Consider the following 22,740-nt stretch of genomic DNA (forward strand, 5'->3'; position numbering starts at 1 on the left):
ACCTCAACAGTTGGTCAGCAAACACCAGCTGTACTGTGGTTCCCACCGTCCCTGGTTACTACTTACAGAGTGGTCCCAGCATGTTCCTGGTCCCGTGCGGCCCTCAGAGAGTCTGTATCCTGCAATGTCCAGCCCTCCCTTGGGCAGTCCAGATAAGCCACTTCTATTGCCCCTCTAAGGGGATCAATGCACAGGAGTTTGGCCCCTCAAACAGAGCTACCCACACAGTTGACGACACTGGGTTAGTTTGGATTAAAGACTGAAAGAAGTTCGGCTGCAGGTGACTACTAGTATTAAGGCTCCAAAGGCAGAAATGGTTCTAGAAAAATTATGATAAAGCACTTTCTAGCCTGAGCACACTAGCCTCGGTGAAGAGAAGTCCCTTGCCACATTTCAGTGACGTAGCTGGCCAAACTCGCAGCTCCCCAAGTCCAAGAGCTGTTTATTTTGTCTCCTGGGGTGAAAAGGGAGAGTTGGGGAAGGAGAGAGAACCTGGGGTGGTTTTGCCCCTCACTTTTATAGTTCTTTAAAGTTTCTCCACGAGTGACCCCTCAATGAAGTTCTTTCCAGCCTAGAGCAAGGAGACATGGCATCTGCAGCGGGAAAAGGCTTTTTGCAGTTGTTTTCCAAGACGCAGATATTTGTTCCTGGTCCCCTTCTTTGCCAAAGAATGGTCACTTGACAGAAGACGTCCCACCAGTTTTGATGACAGCTGACTAGGGGCATCTGCCTGTCCTTTGTCTTGACAAAGAGGCTTACCCACTTCTCAGATGTTTCCAACAAATCCCTTTCAGCTGGGATTTCATCTTGTGCTCATAACTTTACATATAGTGAGATTATTGACCAGCAACTTGGTAGGTTTCTAATGATATCTCCCAAGGCATGTTTTGTACAAAGAGTGGTGCTGTCACTTATAGGGTGTGAACACAGGCTTGCATCTGGTCAGAGTATTGGCTAGGGAGGGGAGGTAGGGTGCAGAGCAGAACTTTGAGAAAACCATCTCATCTTGATCTGAAACTTGTCAAAACAAAAAGCAGTCAAGTAGCACTTTAAAGACTAGCAAAATAGTTTATTAGGTGAGCTTTCGTGGGACAGACCCACTTCTTCAGACCATAGCCAGACCAGAACAGACTCAATATTAAGACACAGAGAACCAAAAACAGTAAGCAAGGAGGACAAATCAGAAAAAGATAATCAAGGTGAGCAAATCAGAGAGTGGAGGGGTGGGGAGGAAGATCAAGAATTAGACTGAGCCAAGTAATTCTGGCCTGCATTTGAACACTCTGACCTGCATCTGAACACTTCCCCAAAAGCAACTGCCTCATATCTGACCTCTCCATTCTCAGCCCCAGACGGAACCTGCACAGTACTTTCAAAAGATACATCTGGGCACTTACATTTCTAATGCTGCTAGATGCTCAAACCCATGGATGGCACAGAGATACTGGATTGTTGGTTTATTACCGTAGGCCACTAGCCTCCATATTTGTCCTATGGCTGCAGAGGTGTCAGTGGGCTACTCAACCTACCTTGAACTGTCCCTTAGAGTATGTGCTAAGTACCTAGGCTAAACAATCTGTTCCACCTCGTATTTAGCTCTGACACTTACGGGACCTTTCCCAAACCTGAAGCAGTGCTCTGTGTAGCTCGAAAGCTTGTCTAGGAGTTGGTTCATTACAAGATGTTACCTCAGTCACCTTGTCTCTCTAATGTCCTGGGACTGACATGTTACATAAACACGTTTAGCTGCTTCTGTTTAACATCCTCTAGAATGGACTGCCTGTGACCCTACCAGCACACGGCTGTTGGCCTTGTGACATCCTTAGGGCCATACTAGTAACATATATATTGAGTGGATATGGCTCACATAACGTAGAGGTGGCCCACAATGGTAAATATGTTGAGTGCCACTGCTCCAGAGATACTAGTTAACTGATATGGTACCATCTGTATCACCCTCTGATACAGAACAGACATGTTTATCTGCCTTTCCTGCATTATTACTGGTAATTCTACCCTCTCCATCCCCTAATGGACCAACACCATTGGCAAGATTCTTTTTGTTCCTAATACATTTTGAAAATCTCCTTCTTATTGCCCTTCATTCTGCTAGACGTAGGTTTTAGCCTGTGTACCTTTGCTTACCTTACCAATTTTCTACAGTTCCTAATATCTGGCATATTTGTTATTTTCACCTTTCTCCCTTTTCTTCCGCTTGTCAGAAATTTCAAAATTATTTTCTAGCTGCTGTCACTACCCCTCTAAAACCAGGTCAGTTTTTTAAACCAGCACAGCCTTCTTCCTCAGGTGTGGGATTACAGCTTTTGGAGCATCTACTGCAGTGCACTTAAATAATTCCCAATTATTGTTCCTATTTTCTGATTAAATTCTTCTTCCCAGTTGAGTTGACTCATAATTGGTTTTGGCTTTGTGAAATTAGCCCTATTAAAACTCCAAGTCTGGTCTGACTTTACCCTGCCTGCACTTTATAAATGTAATCAAGTCGTGATCACTTGTACCTAAGCTGCCATTACTTTTTAGTTCTGTGACCATTCTTCTTTATCAGGCAGGACAAGAACTAATACAGAATTTCCTTGTGCTGGCTACTACACATTTTGAGGAAGGATATTATCATCTATAATAGTCATAAATTCCATGGATGTTTTAGGATTGGTGGCATGAAACCTCTACTATATGTCACTCAGCAGGAAGCCCCCTCTGGGTTTTCTCTACACATTATAGAAGGGAGCAGAAGGGGCCAATCATCCTGTTCCCTAGTGAAGCATGCTGATATGCAGCAGACACCAACTAATACCAAATGTGCTTTGTCTGTTAGAACACTAATCTGTCAGCATTCCAGTGCCTTGGAAACAGGGAATGCCATTTTAGAGCCAGCGTGGCCCCTGTCCCTGTTTGCTGACTCAAGCATCTCTAAACTGATGATAACCTTTGTTTTTAAGACTCCAGTTGAGTGGATCATTCCCACAGTAAAATCAACTAGATCAAACAAGGAGCAATGCTAATTTGTCTTGTTTGTTACCTACCAGTGAGCACTGCTGTCTGGGCAAGCTGGGGTATTTTTCTGTGCACATCCTTTGATTCCTTGTTTAATTTTGTTCTCAGCACCTCAGCTTTGCACTGAGTGCTCAGATCTTCCCTCTCCCTACCTTCTCTTTTCTCTTCATTTAACCCCTTCCTGACTGCTGGAAAAAGCCAGCCTGTCCCCAAGGAGATTGGTTCTCCTCCCATGGAGGTGAGATTCTGCCAAGCTGTAGGAAGTACTATGTGCATTTTACAATTGGAAACTGAGGCACAGAGAGGAGAGTGGTCAGGGTTTCAGCAACCAAGAGCTCCAAAAGTCTGTCCCTAGTGACTTCCCTGTGTAATAATGTACATGCACAATAGCAGCCCGTTGTATGGATGTGAGACATGGGTGATAACGAAAGATTAAAAAATAAGAATATTGGCGTTTGAAAGGAGTTCTTATAGAAAGGTTCTGAGAACAGGATGGACGCAGAAGGTCACCAGTGAGGAGTTATATAAGAAGATACAGCCGAAAGAGAACCTGCTGCAGAAGGTTACAAAACAGAAGCTACGACTATCTGGACATATTTGCAGAATGAAAAAAGAACGAAAAATCAAGACCCTGGTATTCAGCATAATGGACGGTTCAAATGGGAGAGGCAGACCCCACAGAGAATGGGTAGATGATATAGTAGATTGATGCGGAGCTAGTCTACAGACACTAAGCCACTCCACACTGGACAGGGAAAGATGGAAGGAAATAGTGAGAGAGGCATCACACACCAACCGGCGCTGAGCCCACGGTTATTGATGATGATGACAATAGGGCAGCGTTAAGGTTACCCTGGTATTTCCTACCTGTAGCACGCTTTGCTTTGTAACCGTCACGTGTTTCAAACATCACTTGTTATATGGAATGTTATATAAAGGCAACAGAATCTTAGTCACACAAGACCTCACTGCAGCACTCAGATTTGTGCAGAGGGAGTGGGGTGAGGTTTCTGGATTTGTGTCTGAGAGCCAAGTACGAGCAGGGAGGGAATTAGCCAGGCCTAACTGCGTTTGTTCTGTGCTGGGCTCCCACCACCCCCAGCTCCTGGCTTGCTCTAGCGTTCTGGTCCATAAAATAAGGCTTGGAAGTTGCTAGGCAACCTTCTTGCTCTTCTCCATGCACTGCTGCTTTTGGCCCTTCTTGTGCACAGCCCAGGGACACAAGGGACTTGCTTTCCATGAATCCCTCAGGCCCAGGGTTCAGTGTCACTCCTATCACGCCTTATTTGTATTTCTGTAGCAGCTGGAGCCCCCCGCTGAGATCAAGGGCCAGAGCAGGAGACAAGCCCTGCATGGAGCAGCCTACCCCCAGAGAAGAGGGGCACAAAGATGTGAAAGAGGGGGCTGGATCGCCATTGCGCAGACAGAGATGCACAGCACAGAGGTTTTATGACCAGCCAGAGACACACAAGGAGACTGTGGGCATTGAACCCAAAGCCTCTGAAGCCCATTAAATGACTTAATCCGAGGACTTTTGCCTGACTTCCACTCTGACCCCTGCAGCTTTGCTGTGAGATGCCACATGGTCACTTTTCTGAGGGCTGCGGTGCCTCCATCCTTCTTTGAGAGCTGCCATTAGAGTTCTTTCCATTAGGCCAGCTGCACCCGCAGGGTCACTGCTGTTCACAAAGACCTGCCCCCCTCATCTCTGTCATGGGAGCTGCTCATACTCTTTCCTCCAGCACAGGGTGGGCTCTGCCTCTCCAACCAACTTAGGACTCGCAGATGGAAAGAAATTGTTGCTACCAAAGCTCCACTGGGACAGCCACACAGGTCAGACCAAAGGCCCGTCCAGCCCAGTGTTCTCTCTTCCAACAGCGGCCAATGCTGGGTGCCCCAGAGGGAGTGAAGAGAACAGGTAAGCATCGAGCGATCCCTCCCCAGCACTCATTTCCAGCCTCTGACAAACAGCAGCCAGGGACACCATCCATGCCTGCCCACCCTGGCTAACAGCCATTCAGGGAGATGGGCCTGACCTCCGTGAATTTACCCTTAGCTCGATTATGAACCACTCCTGGGTGCTGCTGCACTCACAGTTTTAAATAAAGCATTTATCACCCTGATATCTACGCACTTGAATTAAGGAGTTGTGGCAGGGCCAGGGCGGAGGCCCCCGCAGAGGGAGCCCAAACAAGCAGAAGGGCCTGCGGAGCACCAGCAGGGCAATCACAGGCAGCTGGGGGGAGATGGCTCAGCCTCCCTGGGGCCTGCTGACTCCATGACTGGTCTCATAAGAGCCTTTAAAGCCCTTCGCAGTGGGAGGGGTGGGGAGAGTGTGAGAGGCGAGTGGAGAGACACAGGTAGACCAGAGGAGTGGGTGAGAGCAGGTTGGAGAGGAGCAGAGCAGAGGATCAGGAACACCAGAAACCGCAGAGGGAGAGTGAGGAGCTTCAGCAGAGTGAGAGGGTGACTTGTGACTGCTGCAGCCTGGAGAAGATACCAGGGGGAATTGTCTGGGGAAGTGGCCCGGGGGTAGAGCTGCTGTGCTAAGGGAGTCAGCACTTCCCAGCAGCAGCCACATAGGGTCCCTGGGCTGGAACCCCGCACGAGTGGGCGGGGCCCAGGTTCCCCCCAGACCACCACTCACCCCAGTGAGAACAACTGGGCCTGTAAGTGGGACCAGTGGACTCAATAGAGGCCAGGAGCCCAGGAACAGGACTGACTTTGTCACAGAGCCAAGACTCAAACGCAAAGATCCATGTTTGCAATGGGCTTACTGTAAAACAGCTGTGTCAGTAAGCAGGTTCCCTGAGAAAGCTGCATTTGTAGCATAGACTGGAGTGAGGAGGGAACACAAGTTGATTAAGGAGCCAATAGATGTGATCTCCAACTACCAGGGTATGCAGTCTGAGCCCTGGACTGCTAGCATGCACAGCCAGGGCCATTCCCCAGAGCTGCCTGTCAACAAAGAACAGAGATGCTGAAGAAGCCAGGCAGGGGAAGGTGTTTCTTTGCAGTAGACATTCTGAGGCATCTTCTTCACCCCGGGGGTTCTGCCAAAGAACTTCAGTAGAAAGTTTGTTTCTGGAACATAATGTTTTTGAAGCACCTCTTGAGTCCTTACGCTCCATGGCAGCCGCTTCCTCTGGCAAGCGCGAGCTTCTAAGTACTTCAAATGTCACTCTTCCCACCCGAGTTAGCAAAAAATAGCTCTTCTCCTGCCACTGTCTCCAATAGCGGTTACAAGAAAATCCTCCTCCAGCCTCTCACTAGGGGCTTTATCGGCTTCCTCTGTCGCTAAGGGGGAAGCCAGGTTTCCTTGCTCTTTGCATTCCTTTCTCACCAGAAAGTTGCTCCTCCTCTTGTGAGCTCTTTGTTCTGTACAATACCTGTCCTTACCACTAGAAATCACTTACAGTTCCCCAGGGGCTTCTTTTCCTTACTGAAGAAAAAGGCATTTGAGCGATACGAAGGGTATGTCTTCACTACCTGGAAGATGGAGTAGGTCAGGGTTGAAATCAGACTATCAGGGTCACAGTTTAGTCCTCTATTCCCCAATCTCATGAATTTCTCCCATTTACGTTCCTCAGTGAGGGCAGCCAGGTAAGTCAATTATAGATAAGCTGTAGATTGCGATAGTTAGAACTACCTACCTGCAATTGACTTTAAGGTCTAGCGTAGACCTGGCCAAAGAGCAAAAATAAAGTCTCCATGAAGGAGAGCACAAGTGTGACTTACCCTATAACACTGTGAACTGGAATACGAAGTGGCCACTGCCTCCCTATAGCAGATAGCACGACTGGAAGAGCCAGCCCCCCAGGAACAGTCTGCCTTCCCATGCTTACAGTCACTATGTATATGGAACATTTCAAGTGCTCCTTGCCTGCGAATGAGAGTCCTGTGACTAGCCAAATGCAAGCAGGTGGACAGACAGCCCCTTGGCACTGCTTGGTCCAGACCGCCTTGGCTGGCTTCCCCTTCTTACACAGCTCTGTGGCACGGGCTGCAATGGAGCTAAAGTGGGGCACAAACCTCCAGTAGTAGCCCGCCATCCTAATGAAGGCCTGGACTTGCTTCCTAGTCTGGAGCACTGATGGCCTCCACTTTACCTGGCTCTGGCTTCAAGCAGCCACTGCCCGCCTTATGGCCCAAGTAGTTCACCTCAGCCACCCCCACCCTTGCACTTCCATGCTTTGGTAGTCAGCCCAGCCTCCTGAAGTCGATCCAGCACTCGGCTGACCTGGCATACGTGCACTTTCCAATCTGACTGAAGATGAAATGTCATTGAAGTAAGCCAAGGCAAAACTCTCCATCCCTCACAGCAGCTGGTCCACCTGGTGGTGCTGAAAGGTGCTCCCTGGAGGCCAAAAGGCAGGACTAGGCACTCACAGAGCCCCAAAGGGGTGATAACAGCAGATTTTAGCCTGGCAGCTAGATCCAGCAGTACTTGCCACTGTCTCTTGGTGAGGTCTGTGGTAGTGAGGTAGCGGGCTCCCCACAGTTTGGAGGCTGTTAAGCAAGGTTAAAGAGTCTAATGGTATGTTGTGGGTTGTGCACAGAACACAAAATGTTAATTCCTGGAGGAGGGGTACTGCTCCCATTGCTGCTTTATGCATTGCAAGGGGCCCCTAACCTAACAGCCATACCCAAGTTCCAAAAGCAAGAATCCCAAACTGAGACATGGGACAGCTCTGTAAGCAAACACTAACTGCTGTAACAGGAGGTCCCCAGCGTGGTCGCGTTCATCCACAAATTTACAACTCATGGCCCACAAAGTTCCATTAATTCTTTCCACCAAGCCATTGTTTTGATGGTGGTAGGGAGTGGCAACCACGTGTTTTACCTCATGAGCTTCCCAAAGACATTTCTTAGTCTCTGCCAGGAAATTGGCTCCTAAATCCATAAGGATGTCTGAGGGCCAACATACCCTGGCAAAATACCAGTTAGTGCCTGGCACGCATTCCTGGCCATAGTGCTTCCTAGAGCCGTGGCTGCAGGCTACGAGGTGGCAAAATCCACAAGAGTCAGTATGAACTGTTTCCCACTGAGGTCTTTTTAGGGAAAGGACCCATAATATCCACAGCTGCGCACTGAAATGGAACCTCTATTATGGGGAGTGGCTGGAGAGGTGCCTTGACCTGGTCTTGGGGCTTCCCCACCTGCTGGCACACCTGCTTCCCCACTCTGCTGCTGGTTCCAATCCTGGTACTGGCTGCTCCAACAGTTCCTGCTCTTGGGCTGGTTCTAGAGGGATTCAAGGGTCCGGATTCACTGCTGTGTTATAGATGCTGGATTGTGGTCTGGTTCTGCTATCTCGGCCAGAGTCTCTGGCCCTGGGGTGTCTTTCCTCCTGCCACACAAAGGACTCTCCCAGCAGATAACTGCTTCAGTTCAAAAATTCCCCTCTCTCTTTCCATTGGCTCACCTGGCTGCTTGCCAACACAGAACCTGCTGTCTCTGGGTTTACTCTTTACAGTCATTCATTCATGACAGCTTCCAACCCCTGCATGTCCTGCAAGGGTGCCAGTGGCACTGTTTGTTAGCAAAGGAGGAACATCAAAGATAGAACACTGCTAATAGCATAAGGTTGATCCCGTTCCTGGAGATGCATTTATGCCTACTGCATTAATCATGGTCCTTGTGTGTACGATCACTCCCTGTCTCTCCCAATATTGCTGTTCTGTCTAAAATAATTTGTTGAAACTGGGGTGCCTACCACTTTGAAACCTTCTCTCCTTTCCAGCCCTCCAAACCCCCTCTGTGCCTGCCAGCAAGCGGGAAAGCAGCAGGAAGTGAACACCAGGCAAATGGAGCAGGTCTAAGGCTCGCTCTGTGACTTCAAAGGCAGGTAGAGGCAGTCTGGTAATCTCTCTTGCACCCAAATGCATGAAGGCCCTGTCACTGCTCTCTGCTGCCCTAATGGCCATCAGCAGACCACTACTAATTGTAGGGGGGTAGCTCCTCTCAGAGGTCCAGAGAGGCCTAGGCCAGTTCCAGCTTTTGAGGCCTTTTACCATAATAAAATATAAATCATGACACGAAAACAAAGTAAGGCACCAAAAAAAGTGAGGCATAATTGGAATATTAATAATCTAAAGCCTTTTCCTGGGCAAATACACTTATTATTGAGGGAGGCACCTAAAAGCGCCTTGTGAAACTTATTGAATGCCAAAAATTAACAAGTATCTCAATTTGAGGCCACTTTTGTGGTTGAGACCAAGGTCAAATGGCCCTCCTGGCCCCACTCTGATTGTCTGTGATCGGGGGACATTCGGGGCTGCAATGTCACAGCTAACACAGGTTTGAGTTTCACCTGTGTGTGGATCATGCATTTGCCCAGGTCTGATAGGTAAGGGAGACAAGGTGACTTGCTTAGTCTCTGTCTGGCCAAAACAGAATCTCTTCCGAGAAGGAAGCTCTGCGGGGCTGTCTTTGCTGCCCACTGCTGAAGGCCATTGTGCAGGAGCAGCTGCAAGGCATGCCAGGCCCAGGGTCTCTGCTGGTGAGACGCTTGCTGTCCAGTAGCCTCCCAGAGCCTATGTGGCATGGGGTGAGCACAGGGACAGGCACTGTTGTTTAATGGGGCTCTCAGACACCTAGCAGGGTTCACAGAATTCACAGCTCTGCCATTTCAGATGGCACGTCTGTAACTGGTGGACCAACTATGCCATTCTGATGTATGTAAAGAGCCTAGAAGTAACAGCAAACACGTCTAGATAAAACACAGTGACTTTGACCTGCCTTGCACTGAGAGGAGTAGGGTCCCATGTCTACAGCCAACAACAGAATTCAGGCTCCTCTCTTGGGCAGAGGCAAAGCCAGCAGCAGTAAATTCCATCACCAGTCCTGCCTTCTGTGCCAAGACTAATCTGTGTTGGAGGAACTTAGATGCAAAGCAGGAATTAACAGGAAGGATGCTTAGAACAATGGAGCCTGGGGGAGGTGGGAGGTTCTCGGAGGGAGTGGAGATGAGGAAGCCCTAAAATGGCAGTAAAAGAAGCCAGTGCTCGGTGGTTGGAAGGGCAGCGGTCTGGTGGCTGGGGAGATGCTAATGCCAAACTCCTCAGCGATTCACTCATGCAGACTGGAGGGCAGCCCTTCAAAAATAGCTTTCTTACCGCCCAGCAAATAGCATGACAGCAGGCAAAGCTAGCAGGTCAGAGCCGCAGGCACTAGCAGGAGCACTGCCTGTGGTGGAAGAAAGGGAGGGGTTACACCAACTCAGTTCTTCCTCCCCGCTTTGCTTGTTCCCCCTCTGCCACCAGCACTGACAGCAGGGGCTGATGAGCCGGCCAGTCGTGGGCATAGCTCCAGTTTGGGTTGCTGTGTTTGGCACCTTTAACTAGCAGGAGGCCAGAGTCTTTAGCAGACCCTGCCAGTCTGATTGCAGCATAACCCACTGGAGGAAAACTTGGGCTGATTAAGCCTGCTTGTGGGAGAGCAGGCCTTGGGAAGGGAAGCAGGATGGAGACTTGGCTCTTGTTGGGCCTCTCTCTCCTTCGGGTACATCCTCTCACCTCATGAAAGGCGATGCAGTGGAGAGCAGAGACGCCCTCCAGCAAGTCAGTGGTTCCTTACCTTAATCTGTAATAAATGAGATGGAGTGCGCATTGTCACAAGGTGGTCCCGCCCCCCCAGGTGCCTCCTGCTAGATACCCTGGGAATTAGCTCCATTCATTGCCACTTCACTTCTGGGCCTGCATCATCCCCTTCCTGAGCCCTGCCCTCTGGCTGTGCTATGCTCCACTGTCTCTCCCATCTTCCAAGGGAGCAGCAGTCCAATATCCTATCATTCACCTCAGTGGCCCACTGCGCTCATCAGCGTAGTCCCTTGCTGCAGAGGCAAACTGCAGGCTCACGGCCATTCTCACCCATAGCAAGGTTGGAGAGAAAGGCAGGAGGGGACCCAGGGCCTTTCTCCCTTACCGGGGGGCACTGCAGGGCAGCCCCCTCACTCCCTGTCACAGGCATGTTCTGCCTTTTACAGGCTGTCAGAAGGAGGACAGGCCAGTGGTTAGGGCACTAACCTGGTACTTGGGAGAACTGACACAGGCTTTCAGCTAGAGCTGCAGAGGAGACAGACTCAGCACGCCTGCTAGAAGCCACAGCCCCAAGGCACCCAGGCTCACTTGCAACCTGTGCAGAGCAACGTACCCAAGAATGGGATCCACAAAAGCCACCAAGCTGCTGCTACACCAGTGAGTAGGAAATGCCAGTGATGGGTAGGGGCCTGTCTCTGTGGTGGCTTCAGAGGCAGGAACCCCTCCTAGAGATAGGTACCTATCTCCCTTCTCGAAAAAATTGGAGGTAATGATGGAAGAGCAGGTGGTGCAGCTCTCCCCAGAAGGCTGTTACTCACCTAGAGTAAGGGGTGACTCAGGTCTAATCGCTGCTACTGCTGCTGCCGCAGTTGGAGGAAAATGCGCTGGGATCTGTCATGTTTGGGGGAGTAGGGGGAGGACTCCCTCAATCTCTCCTATTGACACACTCAAGTACCAGAGGAGGGGGGCTGTGCTAGTCTGGATCTGCAATAGCAACGAGAGGTCCTGTGGCACCTTATAGACTAACAGAAATGGATGAGCGTGAGCTTTCGTGGGCAAAGACTCACTTCGTCAGATGCTGGCAGTGGAAATTTGCAGAGGCCGGTGTAAACAGGCCGGCCAGAGCAAGGCTGGAGATAACGACGTTAACTCAGCCAGGGAGGGTGAGGCCTGCTACCAGCCGTTGATCCGGAGGTGTGAACACCAAGGGAGGGGAAGCTGCTTTTGTATTTAGCCAGCCATTCGCAGTCTTTGTTTAATCCTGAGCTGAGGGTTTTGAATTTGCAGATGAAATGCAGCTCAGCAGTTTCTCTTTGGAGTCTGGTTTTAAAATTGTTTTGCTGTAGGATAGCTACTTTTAAATCTGTTACTGTTACTGTGTGTCCTGGGAGACTGAAGTGCTCTCTACAGGCTTTTGTACATTGCCATTTCTGATACCCGACTTGTGTGCATTTATTCTTTTCCGTAGGGACTGTCCGGTTTGTCCGATGTACATGGCAGAGGGGCACTGGCTGGCACATGATGGCATATATTACATTGGTAGATTGACACATTGTCTACTGTGAGCAATGTTCTCCCTGGTGCAGAGAGAGCACTGTCAGGGCACTCCCTGGCATGGTGGAGACCCAGTGTCAAGACAGCTTCAGCAGGAGAGACTGAGAGACCCCCCACTCTCCCTCAGAATAGCCCAGAGCCCAGTGGCTAGGGCAGTCGCCTAAGGGAAGGGGTATGAAACAGGCTTCTCCTATGAGCATTTCAAAAACTGGGCAACAGGTAATAAGGGACTGCTGCCGCCGCCTCCCCCCGAGGTGCTCTGTGCTGGGCCAGATCAGCTAGGCAGCCCCTGACTTTGTTTACCCACACAAGGAGAGCAGGCACTGCTTCACTTGAACACCCCCGGGGCTTGGCTGTGAGACAGCCTTCATGCCCCAGGGCTTAGGTACCCGTGTACATGCTCACTCTCCAAGTGTGGAGGATAGCCTTAGGCACCTAAATCCCTTCGCAGCTCTAGCCTCCCGCTGGAGCTTTATGTTAATTAGGAAGCTAATTCTTATGGATTCCATTGAAACTTTAGAGCACACATCGCTCTGAGGATCCAGACCTTGGGCTCTCTGGGTCTTAGTGCTACTCTTCCCATTGTACAGATGGGGAACTACCTTGTCTCAGACAGGGGTGGGAGGGTCCATATATTGGAGTTTGTGAGGTACCAGCTCCTATGGGAAAGGAGAACATTTAAGTACCATGGAGAGGTTTTCCACAGTCCACATGAGTGAGGAGTCCTGGGTTGGGGACACCTTACACCATTGAATGACTATCCCAGGAGCAAGGCAAAGTGAATGAGGCCTGCTGATTCCACAAGCAGCAGTGAGCCCATGGAATTCAGTATAGCTTTGTTCAAGGCTCAGCACTGCTGCTTAAAGCTCAGTGTTTGGGGTACTTTTTTCAGCACCCATGTTGAGTTGTACAATAATTAAGATTGAATTTAGTTTAGTACATTAGAAAAATTCAAGTTCATCACTAAAGTGCTTCGTTCACTGCCATGGATAAAAGCCCCTTTGGCATTTCACTGAAACAAAGCAGTCCCAGGCACCAGCACCTCCAAACCAGGTGGATTTTCCAACCTGGGAGGTGATTGCCCACAATGTGGACAGAAGTTACTTTGAGATTGTGAAATATGTTAACTGCAGCAATGCAGTGCCTCTCCCTCCCTCCCTCCCCCTATTGATGGAGCCTGTAATGATAGCAGATGTCACATTCCCTCCTTCAAGCAGGATCTGCACTAAATTTTGACAACCTCTAGGGATGCAAGAAAACTAAAAATAGAGCATTAAATATAATCTGGAGATGTGCACATTTACATATCGTTTCTTCCTCCTTTAGATGCTCCGGCAGGGACTTTCAAGACGATCGCATAAGTATTCTTATCCTTAAAAAAAAGTCGAGCAGTGAGTACGAAATCTCAGGTGAGTGATTATAATAACTGCAGAGACCTTGGGAAATAACACCCAATTATTGGTGCCAATTTATTAAATTTTCATTAAAAAGTGTCTTGATCCCAATTGATGAGATAATCCTCCACTGCACGAGGGGGGAGGCTGCCACAGAGCCTTTGTTCTTCAATCACTACTTTCCATTTTGTGTTACAATATTTCTAAACTATGGATTCAGGAAAAAGTGACAGCCACAGTGCTGAATTCTGTCAGGTTCTAGCCCCACAGAAGTGTTCTCTTTTTAAAAACCTCTAAGTTTAGTGCATAAGAAACTAACTAAAAAGTCATGACAAGGGGAGAACTTTCTGGCATGTCAGTTAAACTTCTAATAGGAACTAGACTGAAATTGACCCAGTCAATTGGCAAAGGGCACCAGAGAGATACAAATATTAGATCCACCTGACCTGGATTAGACTAGTGAGCTAGACCAGAAAGAACCTGGACCTGACCCCACCAACACCTCCTCTCGCATGCTTAGCAGGTGCCCTGTGAACTGGGGGCAAAATGCCAACACTCCACTAGATAACACGCCCGTTTTGCATGCCTATAAAGTGACAAAGCAATGGCTAAAAAATGGAGAAGCAGGCATGTGTATGGCATTACCAGCCCTGAATCTTTCCCATTCTAACAACTATTTAATAGTCTTTTCCCCTTGATTTTCTTCATTGTTTCCCAGGTGTAAATCTAATAATACATTGCACTCTTATAGCATCTTTTCAGCCAGGACTCTCAAGCCACTTTACAAACATGCCGTAACTGCCAACACACCTCCCCCATTACAAAGGGAAGCTGTGGCACATGGGATGGGATCCATGAAGGTACTTAGGTGTCTAAACCCCAGATTTAGGCATCTAAATCCACGTTTAGCTTCACTGCAACCCATAGCACTGAACATTGTTGGTGCCTAAACTCACTCAGCACCTAACTTTTCAGTCAAAGTTGCTGCCTCCTTCTAGGCATGCAGATGCCTACCTCATGCCTATGCCCCAGCACAATTTACAGAGCACAACAAGATAGGCATCCAGCTGCCTAAGTCACGTGTGAGACCCAGTCCAGCAGATGTGCTCACGGGCCACCTACTGGAGGACTGGACCTGGGCTCTCCTTCCTCCCGAGCAGATGCCCAGATCACTGCATTAGTCATTCCCACTAAGTCTCTTTGGCTCAATGACTGTTCTGCTGTGGATAAACACTTAGTCATTGGATCAGAGAAAGAACGATTCCATTGTCCAGTTCAGCCCAGTCTTGTGAGGCAGGAGACCCCACGGCTAATCCCCTTGCTCTAGACCTGAGGACGGAGGGCAAGAGCAAACCTGGAGAAGGTGGAGCACAGCAGAAGTGACAGGGGATGCAGCACACATCTTTGGTGTTTGCTCCTATAGTCCCTTGCCTATTCTGTTCTCTTTGGGGGACAGTTTGGAAACAGTAATCCTACCATGCAGCCAGTAACTGGCATGCTTCAAGCAATGGGCTTTTTGCTTTTAAAACTAATATTTGCAAAACTAAAACAAACAAGCAAACAAAAAGGTTTTCTGTGGCTTACCAGATCACAACAAACTTACAAGAGAAGCTCAGTGTTTTTACCCATCCAAATGAGTCTATGCCAATGACAGACCGAGCCAGCAGGTCTGCACACAGGCTCAAAAAGATAAAAAAATCACATGGGGTCCAGGTGAATTTTGAAAATATGATGTTTATTAAACAAAAATAAATCTACTGTCATTGTTGACAAAAATGCCATTCACCTGCATCTAGCCTGGCAGTCAGGATGCTGGCAGGTCTAATAGCACTAGATTTCTTCCCTGGGGCTCATTGCATCCTGAGCTAGTTCCTTCATTCTTCTCATGGTCTCTCTTACCCTGTATCCCCTGTAGGTGGCCTGGATTTTTGTGGCAGCTTTATCTTCTATTTCATGAGTGCTTGTTTTGTAGACTCCACCTTTGTCAAGCTCCTTCATTAAAGAAATAAAATCACAGAGGAGATGGCTTCTTAATCAGCGGACAGACTGATTATTTGTTTGTAGTAAAAATTAATGCCTAAGATATAGTACACCTGCATAGTGTGCAGCCCCTGAAAACTGCTGCTTCCCAAAGGCATTTTGGAAGCTGTGTGTGAGCCAAAGGTTCTGTGGGAAAGAAGATGTGTTGTCATCTTTAAAATCTTTTTGCAACAGATCTAATCATCACTGGGGTTGTTTTTAGTGCCAAATCTTGAGGTCCTTACTCAGGCAGAACTTTCTCCGACTAGCTGGTAATGTTGTCTGAGTAAGAACATTATGATTTGGTTCTTATTTAAATACCAACCGCTCATTCCAGAGCGCTCTGCCGTGAGAGACTAATGATGCCATTAATCTAGCAGCATTTGCCAAAGTTACTCCTTGGTGGTATGTGACACCATAGTTTTTTCCTACTAAGTATGGGGGCAAATGATGGCCTCTTAGATTCCCAGGGAGTGTTGGCAAATGTTGATTTCTAAAAATGCTGAGCATTGTAAACACATTATCAAGCATGAAAAAGACTGAGTTATTGGGCAGAGGGACAGCAAAAGATAGACCAATTTTCAGCGGGAAACACAAATCAGACTCCCCAGCACCCAACAGGGTGCCCCAGCTGGGAAAGGGAGTCAAATACAACACCAAGTTGCAGTTACACCATTACGTTCATCAATTAGCTGGGGAAAATTATTTCATTAGCTCAGTGATCTAGAAATTAAAATTCAGAGTGGGAAAGGATGGGCACAGATCTCCACCCTAAAGTCAAATCCTCTGCACATAAATGCCAATGGAACACACCCCAGGTGACACTCTACTGAAAAGTTCCCTCATAGCTGAATGAGACTCAAGGCTTCTTTTGGCCGAAGTGTGACTCTGGGAAATTACATGAGAGGGGAGCATCCTAAGCCAGCTGGAACAAAATTCCTCTCTTCAAATCATGTAGAAAGAGATGCCCCGGAACTGATGTAACACTTCCCACTCCTGCCTGGCCATCTGGACTTGCATGCAAGATGCAGCGCCAGCAGAATCATCTGCACACACCGTGACAGGTTACTTACCAACTCCATGGGATCTGTCTTTGACTCCTTAACCTCTTCTTGCAAAGACACAGCCTCCTGTAAGAGAAATGGGAAAAATAAAAGTTTAACCAACCCTTACTTGACAATAAGAGAGAGCTCCAGTCCGAGTCTCCTTACAGGCTGCTCCAGAACAAGCCTCTCAAATGGAAGTTCAGCTTCTCCCCATCTGTGTGAGTCTGTAGTTCCCTGGTCCCATTGCTCAGTTTAAGCACTAATTCAACTTCCATCAAGGAGGATTTGCGAAGTCTGGATTTCACCTGGCATCTGGTTACCATTATTGGTAACAGTTTTAAGAGCACCCAAGAATGGGCAAAATACCCCACAACACAGATAAGACAGGACCCCTATCACACATTTTAAGTTAGCAGTGCTGCAGAAGAACGTGGCTGGAAAACAAACTAAAACCTTGATTCCTAGCTCCCCTAGTCAACAGACACATTAGGTCCCCTGGCAAGTTCATTTCCAAACACAGGGTAGGGTACTACCACTATGTACACTACAGCAGAATCTTACAGGTATCATGCATCCCACTTAGCTCAGTCTCTGCCCTGGATGGGAGCTAGGGTAATATATGTTGCATAAGAACTGCCTTGCTTAGAGCCACGAAAAGACAGAAGTCATGTTATAGGACGCAGGTCATCAGCAGGGGGGTATCTTTCCTACTTTGTACCCATGCTTACTCAGAGGACAAATGTAGAGGTGGCGAGCCAGGTTAAGGACCTTGGCATTATTTCTGACCAAGATCATTTGCCTTGCTATTGTACAGTAGTATGTTATCCTACCACACTCTTCAGAGCAAAAGAATTATCTCAACAGCAACCTTCTAACTGAGGTTCCAACGGATTTGGTGAGATTTTGCTTTTTATTCCTGTAAACTGCGGGAAGAGCAGCAATCCCAGCCTACCTCAAAAGCTTTGTTGTTGTAGAATCTGTCGTCTAGTTTAGCCCCCCATTCTGCTGGGTCAAACCTGGATTCTGAAAATAAATATAAATATTCTTGTTTTATCATACAAATGTCAAGCTAGTAATTAAGACAGGAAGTTCCCCAGTCAAATTACAATCACTCAGTGGGGTGGCAGCAGGATGTCAGGGAAACAAAGATGATAGATTCAGAACAGAAGCAGCCTGGGATGTGAGAAAAAGAAATGCTATTTTCTGCACAGCCAGCAGGCGAGAGTAAAGGCCCTGCCAGTTAAGGAATGCCAGGCAGCCATGGTTCTAGGAACAGTCCCATGACAAAAGGGAGCAAAATCCCACTGGAGTATCTAACATCTAGGGACAGAGCCTCATTTTCCCACCCCTGAGCTAAATAAATTTTGCTATGTGTGTCGGGGATTTTTATCTCTAGGACATACAAGCCTCTGGCTGAGGTAAAATCTATACAGGGACATGGACAAACTAAAAGCTTATAGGCCACCATTTTGTGGCCCCACCTACGGCCATTTTGGGGCAGTTAGCTCTCCTGGTAACTTGAATCCATGAAGCTAGGATTCAAACAGAGCCCTCTGATTGGTCAAAGGGAGCAGGCTTCTGCCAGCTTCCAGAACCTTCCGCCGAGAGAGAGGACCTGATTGAGAACTAGAACACACATCATGAATATGGAAATTACCTTATGAATAATCATGTAAACTCCCTATAAATCCAGGGCTCTCAGCCCATTTGGGGTCATTCTGCCTCACCTTCCTGGACTGGACACTTACTCTGAGAAAACTACAAGCAAGACTTTTACAGCATTCTGATCAGAGGTGCAGAGAAAATCACTGTGAGAGCAACCGTCTAGGTGGCTCTGTTAGAGCTAAATCACTGTGGCAACCCTTCCTCTGGGGGGGGCTCTGCCTCAGAGCTGAAAAATCACTGTGGCAACCTTTTTTTTCTGGGGGGGGGACTGCCTTAGAGCTGAAAAATCACTGTGGCAGGCATGGGTGGCCTTGCCGAAGAGCTGTATAATCACTGTGGCTTTAGGGCTGAAGCGTTGCTGCTATGCTCACTCTTCAGAGGGGGTGTTGTTCTGAGCTGCTAAAATCACCGAGCTATCTACTGCTAAGCAGCACAGCTAAAAGAGCTTATCACTGCTGCTTTGGCTCCCTATAAGGGGAAGCAAGGAGCAGTGAAACGGTGCTGCCAAACAAGCACCTCTACCCACCCCAGCACCGCGTTTGCATCTAGGAGCGGCAAGTGGGTCCTGCGGCATACCCACCAGGTGGCGAACTGGCCCGTGGCTCTGGCTACGGGTACTGCGTGCCTGGTGAGGGAAACCTAGGACCCACCAACATCATCGCTACTCCACCTGCCATGCCAACGCACACAAGCAGCACTGGTGCTGGGGTACTTCCTGACAACACCAGATTGGACACCATCTCACAGGACACGTAATTTGATTAGGCCTATGGTATAGCCGGGCCATAAACACCGTATTAGGACTGGGTGGGGTTTGGAGGTTATCTAAGGGCAAAAGGACCCGGTAGTCTCTGCCACTACCCATTTGGGCCAGGAGTAGCACCCCGCCCCAGGTCTCCCTTCCCTCCTTCCATTTCTCTCTTTTTAATGAATCTGTTTTCTTTTGCGGAGAAATAAACATACTACCCACAGGTTCCCAGGAAGGATCACACATCCATTGTTGTAAGTTAGAATATAGTTGAAAATAGAGTAGTTGAACTGGTTTATGTGTTTGTGTTGCTGTTGTGTTTTTGCCTGTTAGTGTGAATAAGTTTCTTGTTACACTTTAAACCAGTGTTGTCGTCTTCTCTCTGACTGGGTGCCTGCCTGCTAGGGAATGGGCGAACCTTAGGTGGAGTTCCATTGCCCTTTGGTGACTGCGTTACTCCTGCCAGTGGGTAGTGAGATTCCCCCTTCCTCAAAGACCCTGGGTTCTGGCCCCGGCTCGCCTGCACGTTAATTGGCTCCCATGTCACGGGGGGGGGGAAACCACTGGGCGCTGGCAATGTGCACCAATATGGAGACAATATGCAAAACGTCACCTTCATATTGGTGCACATACCAAAACTCCTGTGGGGATGGGGTGAGGCCAAGGGGCTCTGCGAGTGGGGGAGAGCTTGGAAATGAGGCACACGACTGAGTTGCAGGTAGCTGCACAGCAAGGGAACTTAGCACAGGAGAGTCAGTGGGCTGGCAGGGCTGTACCAAGAGAGGCCTCTGCTGGCACAGCACGAAACAATTTGAATTCACTAGTGCCTGTCACAACCCAGTTTCCTCCCATGAGGAAATGGGTGGTGACCAAACAAAATGGACTGCTGCATGTCCAAGGGGGACCAGCACATGTAGACATAGCTATTCCTAGAGCAACAAGCCAATTAATCTTGGGGCCAGTGGGGGACCCTCACCCCAAGTTAAAGGGGTTTGCCTTACAGCCCTGAGGTATGGATCTCACCTCCCAACCATGATGACTGGACACTGAGGGATGCACTCTCTTTCTCCATGGATATTGCCTGCTGGCAAGTTTTTTTGTGCACAATAACCCCCATAAGTCATTTACTTATAACTTACATAATTTGTTCTACATTAAAAATATACTAAGTGGAAACCATAGTGAGACTGAATAGTTTTGAGCCACCCTCTTCATCCCAGAAACAAACACGTTAAGAAAATGAGACCACTTCTTCCAGCCTCCCCTTTTCTAAGGGGCGACTGAGAACATTAGTTATCAGCTCATGACTTAGAAAGGCAGGGTGGAAAACGGGGGAGAGAAATTATGTAGGAGGGAGGAAAAACATGTTTTAAATGGAAGAAACTGCAGTAGAGAAAATGGACACGTGGAGAGCGGGGCTGTGAAACCCAGGACGCAATCACTCACTCGTGTGCCGTAACTAATGTCAGGCTCCCTAACAGCCACTCGGGGGAGACGAGCTGTCTCCAGACCGGTTTGACAGGCAGGCCCGTGGGGAGCAGGCCGGGATGCCCCGCACGGGAGCCCGTCAGGTGCACCGGGGTGCGCGGCCGGCCGGCCGGCGGGAAGTAAAGTTTAACTCTCCAGGGGGGAGCGGGGAAAACGGGGGCTGAACCCCGTGTCTCCGGTCACACGCGGGGAGCGGAATTCAGAGCCCTGACTCGGGCCTGTGCACCAAGCCCCCGACAGGCCGAAGGGCCCGACCCGGGCAGCGGCTCCCTCCCGCGTGACGCCGGGGGCGGCGGCTGCCCTCGCGGCTCGGGCCCCGCTCTCACTCACGCGCTCGTTGCTGCAGCAGCTCCTCGAAGTGCGCGGCTGCGAAGGCCGCGATGTGCTCGGGCTGCGCGCGCAGCACGGCTCGGGCCAGGCCTTCCAGCAGGCTGGCAAAGCCCCGGGGAACGCGCAGGGGGGTGTTGGAGAAGGGGACAGACATGGCGCGGGGACACCCGCCTGCAGAGCCGGGGCGGGGCGGGGCGGGGCGCCGCTCGCTGCACCCCCTTAGCCCCTTGCCGGCTCACACTGGAGAGCTGCGGCTGCGGCCCGGCCGGCGGGGAAGCAGCCAGGCCCCCGCGGCACCCCCGGCTCGCACAGCCCAGCCCGGGTGGCTGGCCCTGCCCCCGGCTCGCGGAGGGGTCCCGGTCCCGGGGTGTCCCCTTCCCTGGCTCAGACGGGCTCCCACCGCTCGGCCGCTCTCGGACGCTTCTGTTGCCTGGCAACAAGCCCCCCCCCCCAGCTTGGGCTGGCGGAAGGGACAAACGCGAACCGATGTGCTGGCCCCGCCCCTCTGCCTGCAGGCCACGCCCGCAGGCCCAGCTTGCCCCTGCCCAGGCCATGACCAGTGCACCCCAGGCTCAGCTCCCTGCTATGTGGGGGCCCTGGCTCGCCTCCCATCCGTGGCCAGCCTGCAGCGTGGTACCCAGGCCCGGTCTCAGCTGTGTGGGGGGCCTGGCTCGCCTCCCATCCGTGGCCAGCCTGCAGCGTGGTACCCAGGCCCGGTCTCAGCTGTGTGGGGGCCCTGGCTCGCCTCCCATCCGTGGCCAGCCTGCAGCGTGGTACCCAGGCCCGGTCTCAGCTGTGTGGGGGGCCTGGCTCGCCTCCCATCCGTGGCCAGCCTGCAGCGTGGTACCCAGGCCCGGTCTCAGCTGTGTGGGGGCCCTGGCTCGCCTCCCATCCGTGGCCAGCCTGCAGCGTGGTACCCAGACCCGGTCTCAGCTGTGTGGGGGGCCTGGCTCGCCTCCCATCCGTGGCCAGCCTGCAGCGTGGTACCCAGGCCCGGTCTCAGCTGTGTGGGGGGCCTGGCTCGCCTCCCATCCGTGGCCAGCCTGCAGCGTGTTACCCAGGCCCGGTCTCAGCTGTGTGAGGGCCCTGGCTCGCCTCCCATCCGTGGCCAGCCTGCAGCGTGGTACCCAGGCCCGGTCTCAGCTGTGTGGGGGCCCTGGCTCGCCTCCCATCCGTGGCCAGCCTGCAGCGTGGTACCCAGGCCCGGTCTCAGCTGTGTGGGGGCCCTGGCTCGCCTCCCATCCGTGGCCAGCCTGCAGCGTGGTACCCAGGCCCGGTCTCAGCTGTGTGGGGGGCCTGGCTCGCCTCCCACGTGGGAGCGGTCTGATGGCAAGCCTGCTGCATTGCGCCCATGCCTCAGGCTCTGCTCCCTCCCATCAGTGGGGCCTGCCTTAGTGCCACCACCCAAAGATGATGGGAGGCAGGAGTCTAACTGTCCCATGTCCAGTGTCCAGCCGAGCACTCTACAGGCTGCTCACAGTTTGCTCGGCTCTGTGGGCCCAGTGTTGTCCTCAGAACTACAAAATGTCTGGCCTGGGTTCTTGGAGGGGCTAGTTGCCTGGAAGACTGATGCTAGGCTGAGCCTGGCTATACTGAGAGGACTAAGGGCCACAGGAAGGCCCCGAGTTCAGGGCTGTAGCTGGGGAAAGCCCACGTGGAGGAGGTTCAGTGTGGCTGGTGGCTGATCAAGCTCATTAGTGGCAGGAACAAGGCTCCGCTGCTGCTTTGTCCCAAGTCCCTGACGTTGAGACACAGGAAAATGTTACCTGTATGCCCTCTGTCCAAACCTGTTTGCTTTGGTCCTCAGCCTGGTGGCAGCTGTCACTGTCCCCTTGTTCTGGGGGCTGAGTAAGAGTGGGCTGTCTGGGCTAGAAACTCTGCCCCCACTCCAATTTCCCACTGTTGCCATCACCACGCCATGTCCACTGTTGGCAGGGACA

General features: G+C 50.5%; 1 protein-coding gene across 2 annotated transcripts in view; it reads right to left on the reverse strand.

Annotated features, from left to right (window-relative positions):
* The window catches only part of LOC142001579 (sperm surface protein Sp17-like), a 37,463-nt gene extending 16,269 nt beyond the window's left edge, over positions 1-21,194 (reverse strand). Inside the window, exons 1-4 of one of the 2 annotated variants that reach the window (XM_074976968.1) lie at positions 20,801-21,194; positions 17,522-17,592; positions 16,597-16,653; positions 15,254-15,496 (exon numbers count right to left, since the gene is read on the reverse strand). In XM_074976968.1, coding sequence (XP_074833069.1) covers positions 15,335-15,496; positions 16,597-16,653; positions 17,522-17,592; positions 20,801-20,954 — 444 coding nt within the window. In that variant the 5' untranslated portion in view covers positions 20,955-21,194 and the 3' untranslated portion in view covers positions 15,254-15,334. Of the gene's footprint in view, positions 1-15,253; positions 15,497-16,596; positions 16,654-17,521; positions 17,593-20,800 lie in introns of those variants that run through there. The other variant, XM_074976967.1, reaches the window with a different exon arrangement.
* Between the last annotated feature and the right edge of the window lie 1,546 nt (positions 21,195-22,740).

Source organism: Carettochelys insculpta, chromosome 25, assembly GCF_033958435.1.
Source record: "Carettochelys insculpta isolate YL-2023 chromosome 25, ASM3395843v1, whole genome shotgun sequence".
In the NCBI taxonomy this organism is placed as follows: Eukaryota; Metazoa; Chordata; order Testudines; family Carettochelyidae; genus Carettochelys; species Carettochelys insculpta.